The sequence below is a fragment of the Protopterus annectens genome, chromosome 1.part0 (assembly GCF_019279795.1).
Source record: "Protopterus annectens isolate FY-2018-M chromosome 1.part0, PAN1.0, whole genome shotgun sequence".
Lineage (NCBI taxonomy): Eukaryota > Metazoa > Chordata > Ceratodontiformes > Protopteridae > Protopterus > Protopterus annectens.
Genome location: NC_056725.1, coordinates 1,189,159,088 through 1,189,169,087, shown reverse-complemented (window position 1 = coordinate 1,189,169,087; position 10,000 = coordinate 1,189,159,088). Strand labels below are relative to the sequence as shown.

The window sequence follows — 10,000 nt, the reverse complement described above, 5'->3', positions numbered from 1 at the left end:
GATCAGAAGACTGACAAACAAATGTTTACAAAGACAGAGGTACAATGGACCTCTTACTGTATTGTGGTGTTAAAGCAAGAGCTGAGAAAAGGATGAAGTTGTTTGTTTAGTGGTCAGTCTGTCCCTCCCTCCACCCTCACCGATGGTCACAAGCTGTGGCTAATGACTGACAGGATGAGATCAAAGATACAAATGATGGGGATGCTAGACTCACTCTCTATGCCAGAGTGAGAAAGCTGGTCATCTGACATCATCTATGAGAAGAGATTCTTTTCTGTTAATTTGGGACTAGTCATCAGAGGTGGTCTGGGCACCTGATGTCACTTGGGCACCTACCAAGTACATATCTTGAATGTGCCTGGATGCAACTGTACTGAAAATGTCCAAATGGGAGAGAGAAACAATGATGCTCAGCCAGCCTGAGATTTCCCAGTGATCCTGCAAGAAGAACTACAGCTTATTGTTGGCAGAGTAAACGTCTGTTCTGCCATGCTTAGCTTGTTACTACAATGACACTTAGAGGGACAAGTAGTTTAGACGAGGGAGCTCACTAAGCAACATCTATAGAAATACATGCATATCTAATTAAGTGCACGCTCTTCTCTTGGTTCTGCACAGCTCTATTTATTTTAATCATTTTACTGCATTTTCTGTAAATAAGTGCTGTTTTTAATAATTCTTACAGTTTATATTATGTATAGTTACATTGGATGGTACTGTTTTAAAATATTTTGCTTATTTTTATTCTGTATGGCTTCCTTCTGGCTGCACTTCTTTTGTGTTATAATGTCATGACTGAAAAGGGACCCAAGTTGGATAGTTCACATATCTGCTAAACCTGCTACTCAGTCTCAAACCATCTCTGCCGATAAGCCAGGTCACTTTTAGCCAAAGGTGTGTTCATCTCTAGACTGGAGTATGACATTCTTATTGCTCTGAACTCTTTTCATATCTCAGAACTTCTACAAACTACGTTAAATATAATTTTTAGTTTCATCACACTCATCACAAACACAGATCACCACTATCAAATTAAAAAAAAAAAAAACAATAGGGTTCTGGTAAATGACAGAGATACTTTTTTTTAAATAGCTTGCTTTACTTTTAAACATCTACAGTATAGTTACTGTGTTTTTCTCTGTAATATTATGACTTAAAACTTCCATGACGTCAGAGATAACCCATGGTGGCCCAACTACTTTCAGTTAAGAAAGTGGGAGAAAAGACGTATAAGACTATCCCTGCAAATTTTAACAATTTATCCAATGATGTTTGGAGTAGATTTGAGTACAGGACTTTCATGATAAAACTAAAAAGGCTGCCTAGGTAAACTTACCGAATGCTTCTGGTTTAGGGATGTTTTATAACTATCAATTCTTCTCCACTTACTGGACCTTTACAACTCTGTGGATAATACTTGGATTTAAATCAGAGATAGTTACAATGGCTCTCTCTCCCCTTTTCTCTATTCCAGCTTCTATCTTTTGTATAATATTGCATGATTGTACATGTTGCTAATCACATATCATTGCTACACCTTTTCACTGCTAGTGTAACATGTCTTCTTTACTCCTCTAAAACTTCTACATCTGGAATACATCCTCAACTCCTCTAAAACTTCTACATCTGGAATACATCCTTAACTCCTCTAAAACTTCTACATCTGGAATACATCCTCAACTCCTCTAAAACTTCTATATCTGGAATACATCCTCAACTCCTCTAAAACTTCTACATCTGGAATACATCCTCAACTCCTCTAAAACTTCTACATCTGGAATACATCCTCAACTCTTCATTTTGTCTGCAATCTTTAAACATCAAAGCCTCTTCCTCTTGCTATAATTACCTTTTACTATGTTAAGTTCTTTTCTTCTTCCCTCCTACTTGTTCTTGTCAGACTTACCAAAGTTTTTTGACATTCTTATGCTTTTTATATCTAACTTAATTCCTTATTCAAGCCAAGATTGCAGTGCTGATTATCTCTGTTCTATTGTTTTTGCTTGTTACAGTGACATGCAACACATAAAATGTGGTCTAGTGACAACAACATATACACACACACACACACGCACACACACACACACACACACACACACACACACATATATATATATATATATATATATATATATATATATATATATATATATTTACTGCATGCTACTGGCTTTCTCCTCTGCTGCTGTGTGTGAACCTGCATTTCATTACATGACACATAATTATATTCGTTGTAGTAATGTTTGCCTTTAGCCCACATTACAGCTGAAAATGGTCCTGTGACTATCTCACTTACCTGGTCAACAAACTTAAAAATAAATAAAATAACATTGTAAATACATTAAAACATAACATGATTTAATTTATATCATCTGTGTGTGATCTAGTTGCCTGTAGTATAAGTATATGCAAAATGCAGTTACAAATGGGACACTGTAATAAGATTTAAGAGTCTGATAGTCCAAATAAAAGCATGTGTTTCATTAATTACATTGTATCATTACTCATATGGCTAGATTTTCATAAATCTGAAAAAGAACATTGTAATGTTGCTTTAGTAAACAATTACTCTAATATGTCTAAAACACTCATCATAATTAGGTCTCTGCATTAAAGTGAAAACATGAATAATGTGTATGAGCACATGTTTACAGGTTTATTCAGTATATCTGTATGTTCATAGTAATATATTTTTAATTTAAACAAATAAAAATGATAAGCACAATGATTCTAAACAAACCAATGAAATGGATATAATAACAGTCTAGTACCTTCTAATGAATTAACTAACAGAAAACATATTTCTAAAGCTGAAGAGAATGTTGGCTTCTGCTCCTATACTGGACCTCCTTAATGATATATATATATAAATATATATATATATATATATATATATATATATATATATATATATATATATATATATATAGATAGATAGATAGATAGATATACTAGTACGTATGTCCAGCTCCTAAGGGTATTACATTGTCACATTCATCTTTCTCAAGTGTTCCCTTTTCTCAAAATGCTGATTTATCCCAGCTTACTTCAATCACATTTCTGTGATATAGCAGAAGAGATTAAAGCACAAAATAATAATACCAGATATCATGATTGTTGGATTCTTGTTCTTTACAAATACATAGTACAACCAATCATTTTCTATCAAATTGCATCAGTGTGTCATAACCCATGGCCCACATCCGTGATTATTTGTGGCTCTTCTCCTTATTATGGGTTTGAGAGGTTGAATGTTATACTGACATAAACATGAGATGATACCATCTGGTTACTTTTTGTTTATCATTGGTACATTGTTAGGGGGTGCTGAATTCAAAGACTTCAAAGAAATGAACCAAAAAACTTATTTGACAAATGAGGAAGAACGTTATGGGAGTAACTAAATTTTTACAATACCGATGCATCCAAGAGGTTGCACTCACACATTGGTGGCAATGAGGTAAATCCCCCCCAACACACACTCTCTCTCTCTCGCACGCGCACACACACACACACACACACACACACACACACACACACACACACACACACACACACACACTCATATACACTGACTACCATTTCACTAACCATCTTATAACCATTTTAAATATTTTGAGAGATAACATGTTTAAATGGGTTATATAAATATTGATTATTCATCTGCTTTACAGCATGCAATACAGCCTGGCCATTCATAATATTTTGATTTTTTGAATGCTACCTCTTCTAGTCTGCTACAAATGTTTCAAAAGTATTATTGTATAACAGAACTACTATAAATAAGGATCCGTTTTCTATGATAGGAAGTACTCAGCTCTTGGAGATGAAAGCTCCTGAACCTTAGAGCACAAAATCTTTCCTTCACACAACCAAAAAGTGGGTCAAAACTGTTTGAGTGTTATATAAGCAATTACAGTGATGTGATATGCTACATAAATAAACTCCTAATTTCTATGCGCCATTTTTATAAGCCAATTTATTGTATTTATTTTGGATTCAGAAACTGGCCAGTGTGCTTGCATGCAAGCAGTAATGATTTAAACATCAGGAAAGACTCTTTTTCAATGCAAAGAAGGGAAGGCTCTATTTCAATGCAAAAACCATATCTGATAATAGAATATGAAGGTTTTCTCTTTCCTAGCTGTATTGATATATGACATCCATACCACATCATTGATTAACTGACCAGCTTACTACTGTATAGTTCTAAATGTATAAACTGACCAGCTTACTACTGTATAATTCTAAATGTATAAATATGTACAGGTAATATCATAAGCTGACAATGCAGGAACAATTTAAGTAGGACTGATAATTACTTTCCATTAATTATTGTAGTCATATGTTTACATATATCCCAAGTTCCCACCCACAAAATTTTCCTTTTGTTCTTACCACTTAACTGTATATACTGTAGCTTATTTACAGTACGAATATGTATTGCCAGTTGTATTGTTAGATTCATGCTCTAGTTTCTCATTATTAAAATGAAAGTTGCAGTATCAGCTATACTTTACTTCAGTCTCACAGTGAATACAAGCTGCTTTTGTTTACATTACATGCTCATTCATCAGGAACGAAATAACCATAATTCAAGTACAGCATCGCATTAACCTTTACAAACACAGCATATATGTAAAGTAATATGAGTTAAAAGAATTGCATCCATCCTTTGGAATTGTTTTACTAAATGCCGGTAGAACAGGTAAACTGCATAATTAATTAATTGGACAGTCATTCATCCAAGTAATTCAGTACATAGCAGCCAAGCATACATGTTTTTAGAAAGATAATGACGTTTAGATACAAACACAATACTGCAGAAAACATATTGAATTAATGGTACAGTATAAAATACAGAACTGTAAACAGCCCAATTGGACCACCAGCCTTTTTTTACTGTCTGCCTAATGCAGCTGTGGAAATATCTGTGGAATGCAGAGAAGCAGGGTAAACGGCTATACCTTTCAATCATATATTAATTCTGGCAAGGAAGACCCTGCTATGATATACTCAAAATGTACCTGTAGTTGAATACTCACAGCTCATTGCATCTTTCCTGATGGGAATTACACATTTACTCACAAAACGGTACAAACCAAAAAGCAGACAGTAGGAAGCAATTTATAAATATGGATCTGCACCAGCAAACCTGCAAGCTGGCGGGATTTATTAGCCCTTTTTTGCCACCCAACTTTTAAGCCTCCACAAACCTATCAGCAGCTAACTCTGGGGATAGATTTTTAACAGAAGAAAGTATTTGTAGTCCATTGAAGGACAGCGGTGCACGATGCTCTGTAACAGACTCCCTGCAGCAAGTTTAGCAGAAACTCAGGAGATCTTAAAATACAGTGTGTACATCAGCACTTGTCTTATCTTTTGTTTCTTCTATATACCACATCTGTACTGTCATACAAGTTCATAATATAAGACACTTGTGCAAGAGAAACACGTTTCTTTTATTTGTATACCGTGAAATGGTAAGTGATATTAAAAATTCAGAAAGGCAGCTGTTAACTGCTGAGAAAACCATTTAGTAGTACAAGATTGACAGTGTATTTTAATCAGCGTTATAAGTCCTTCTGTTTTAGTTCTCTTTCATCAGCATCTATCTACATTTCACCGTAACGCAACAACACACACAAACACACACGAAAAAGGACAGGCAAGTTTAAAACAGCGGGAATGTTTACACACATGCGTTATACCTAACCACGGTATTTATAAAATAAATTGTTTCTACTGGCTATAAATTATATAATATAATATGCCTGCCGTCTGTCCACCAATATATATTGATATATTGTTAATGAGGGGTCACAGAGGGGAAATGTACTTTCAGGTATATAAAAGGAAACGAAAAAGTCAGTTAATTGTCTTTCTGCTGCTGTGATTTCCTGGGCATTTTTCCAGCCTGAAATAATAGGCAGAGAAATCGAGTCTCCCACACTTCCCTAAATATAGTCTTTGCTGGTCTACTGCAACCCGTTCTATGTTATTCTGTTAATCTCCAACCCTTGTACTGGCAGCGATAGTGCCTGCGCATCTGAAGAAAGATTGCTCACTGACGGCAGCAGTTCAGGATTAAAACAATAACAATTCACCTTGGATACCAGGAATATGTCCCAAGGGAGTAACGATTATAGTACCCACATAGCAATACATTCTTAGCATTTCATATTAATTTGCATTATCAAGATAGCATGGCTGTTTTAACAACTACCGGCAGCTTCTCCACTAAACACATAAATAAACAAATAACACGAGGGTTTTCAAAGAAAGTGATGACCTTAGGGAAGGCAAACTAAATGACACACAGTAAAAAGATTGATAGAATGTACCCGTCTCTAAATGAATGCTCTGTATTATTAACTCAACTGAAAATGCATCCTTTTTAGGGATGTTTGCTCTAAACTATATCAGATGAACTGACTCTTTTAGGAAGAAGAGAAAAAAGTTGCAAAGTCTAATGACTTATTTACAAACGCAAACAAGCCCTTAACTGGATACTTTGTTATCTGCTCAATGAAACTGCCTGGTCGACTGGTAAGTGACTCTTTGTGGCACATGTCAGTCAAACCACACAGCTGCATTCAAAAAGAAAACAAGAAATTATTTTACGTGCTTAATTCTGAGATTTGCAATCGAACTTGACAGTGAAACCTTCTAAAAATTCATTCAAACTTCAAAACTAATTTGCTGTAGCTCTTGTCCCTCCCACTTAAAGGCAGTCAACACACGCATTTTCAAAAGGCTTTACATTTGCTGAAAGACTGATTTAACAGTCGTTAAGGCCTTACTCTTTGACCACACTTGGTCTCAACAGAAGGCCTAATTTGTCAAGCTCCTATGGACGCTTACTCATGTTATTAAGAAGTTCGTGGGCTTGGAGTTTGAGTAGAAGTATTTTGTTAGGGCATGCGCAGCTTACATTTCCCCCTCCACAAAATTAAAGATCAGTGATTTTATTATTATTATTGATACTTCCAGTAAGGTTACCATTTAATTGGTTGTAAACCACTTCTTCCAGATGGTCTAGCCTTTGTAGTATGGACTCCCTGTCCAGTAGAGTGCCGGCTTTGGCATTCTTGCTCCTTGCCCTGCGATCGGAACTTCTCACTATCTGCACCAGCTCCTCTGATCGGTCCTGAATCCTGCAGTATACAGAGAAGAGGATGATCCCAACAAAAACGAGTATGTTAACAGTCAGTAAAGTTTTGATTTTTCTTGCTACAGCCATGGACGCCACTAAATTCTATCAACATCAAGGCATAGTGACCTTGACCAGGCATTTATACAATAATCCAATTCATGAATATGACCGCTGCCCGAGAAGATGCTGCGGGAACTATCCCTTCAGCACCACGCAAACCACAGAGCGTCATCTCAAGTACTAGAGCCCTTCGAAGATGCAGTGCATGCCATTGTAGATACTACCATACGTGTGTCTCATCACGCAAGTTTATTATTGTTAGTGCCTTTCTTTCAATCTTCCAACAAACTAGAGGAGCACAGGCTGCTTGTGCTGGATGATATATATTATATTTTGTATAGCTGATGATTTGGCATCCCTGTGCACAACAGAAACAAGTAATGGTTTACAGTTCAGCTGCTTGAAAAGCTTGCAGGTCCAGCAGCATGCTGGTGGGCACTAACGGCCAGTCCGCTAATACAACGGTCCTGCTAACCGATCGCCAGCGCTGAAGTGGTCTGGGAGTCAAGTGCTTGGAATTGCTCGCGCCCGTCTCGCGCTCTGCCAAAGAGACGCTTCTCGGTGGCGTACAGCGGAGTTGCGCGGTGACGTTGCCAAAAGAACGCTTATCAACATGCGAGGAGGAACGCCAGCAATTATACGGTGACTCGGGTCCATTGTAGGTCTGGTTTCGTCATTTAAACATCACACAGTTGTAGCAACTGTAAGACATTTTCTCAATATCGGTGGAAGAAATGCATGATTTTAATTAACACTGCAAATAAATATTATTAAGTAGAACACAAAACTGAATATGCGCCCTCAGCAGGACCAGTTCTGCTTCTAGAAAATAAATAACTGCCGATTCCACCAGCAGTGAATCTCATCACCTAATCATTTCACGTGTAACCTCTGGCAAAGGAAAGCTAAACTGTTGGTGCAATCAGAATGAACCCGCAGCAGAATAATGAGGCTGTCTTCTGTTTATGCAGAAAATCTTGCGCGATCAAAGTGTCAAACACATTTTAAGTCATGGAATACTTTTTTGCAATAATAACCAGGTATAGCCTACATAATAATATGCAGGGTGTAGTACTGTGCACTGTCCTTATTTAAGCTCCCCACTTCTAACGGGTCCGTAATACCCATATCTAATTTATTTTTCTTCTACATATTCATATATGCCTTAGTAACTAGTGTTGACTTCATTTGGCATTCTGTACATTTTATTCAGACATGCCAATAAAATCATTACTAAATTTGTTAAAAATAATTAAGTGGAATTGTTATATATTTATTTATCGTGAAAATATGTATGTGCGTAACGCCACTGTTCAAACGATAATGCTACTGGAAATAACTACTGGAGTTAGAAGTAATAAGTTAAGCTTGATCATATCATTCCCACCCAAAGAGATCGCCATATTATGAGAGAAAATAAATGCAAAACATTGTCAAATGGTTCTATTGCAAGTTATGCTTTCTTTAGGAAATACTCATTTAATAAACGTACTTCATCCTATCAAGTTCATGAGAAAATAGACAGCCATATACACATGCCCGTAATATGTGGTCTGTTTTCCTCATTCTTGAGTTAGTAAATTAAAAATTATGCATACCCCACTGCCGACTGTACAGAAGAAGAACAAGTAATAATCAAACAAATCAATCAATCAATAAATAAAATAAGACTCAAAATAGCCTAGTCTAGTCTAGGGTATTTGTTACCATGGTATGATCTTTAAAAGTCATCAAAAAGAAAAAAAAAGTGATTTGCTTTGCTTGAGTTTTCTCCAGTAGTATATTTTGGCAGGGGGTTGTGGGGTGCAGTGCTTAAAACAGGATATTTTGTTTTCTTCTTTGTATGCCACTAGATTCTGGACTTGAAGACATAATAATATTTTTAACACGCCCCTTGCTGTCAATACATTTCATTTCATAAATCCTGCCATATCAGCAGTAAAGTGAGTTCAGAAAGCAATTGTGCAATAGTGTGATGTTTTCAAAAGTCTGGGATCCAAAAGGGGTTTGCTTAATGGCATGTGTTGAGATACTTGTTTGATTGGGAGTCAGCTCCTGTCATGAGTTCAGCTAAGACTGAAACACAAACTTACACATTTAGAATTAAGATGCTTAATTTAGTTATTGTAAGTTTCTCACAGAATAAAACGTTGCATCATTTTTGGTATATAACTCATCAGTTTTGTTATTTCAGTAAAAGCACCACTTAACTTATCTCTGTGTAACTTTAACTCTCTCTCATTCTCAGTTGTTAAAATACATTTTTTATGAGGGACACATATGTCTGATCATGGACCTCTTCATTACAGCCCAAATGATGAGGGTTGATTGTATGAGTCCTTCTTTCTCTGAAGTTATTGTGTTACTTTGGTGCACTGTGCCTTTTCCCTTGGAGAAAAAAAAATCAGTATTGATGAACTGACATTCACATTTTTTGTTGCACACAGCTGGGCTTTAATGAAACAGTTTACAACCAAATATATATTACACTTTGCTTAAGAGTACTAGAAATTTTTCCATGTCGCAGTAATATACCACGTCAACTGTGTGCCTTAGAACGCATCATCTTACTCATTGCTGTTTGTGACATTGTTCTTCAAGCTAGCTTCTTCTTTGGAGTATTAGATCCTGCACCATTGCCCACTAAATAAGAATGTTCTTCATTACTTTTCACATTCTGGTTTTGCTAAAATTCTTCCTTTTTTGAGAACCAGATCAGCAAACCTAGCTTCATTTCTGATCTGATATTTTGTTTTTCCTCCTTCAATAATATTCTGGTGTAAG

At 36.1% G+C, this 10,000-nt stretch overlaps 1 protein-coding gene across 1 annotated transcript in view; it reads right to left on the bottom strand.

Moving 5' to 3' along the window:
• Positions 1 to 7,784, bottom strand: part of GALNT9 (polypeptide N-acetylgalactosaminyltransferase 9) — a 2,692,403-nt gene extending 2,684,619 nt beyond the window's left edge. Inside the window, exon 1 of the mRNA XM_044065518.1 lies at positions 7,003 to 7,784. Coding sequence (XP_043921453.1) covers positions 7,003 to 7,243 — 241 coding nt within the window. The 5' untranslated portion in view covers positions 7,244 to 7,784. The remainder of the gene's footprint in view (positions 1 to 7,002) is intronic.
• Between the last annotated feature and the right edge of the window lie 2,216 nt (positions 7,785 to 10,000).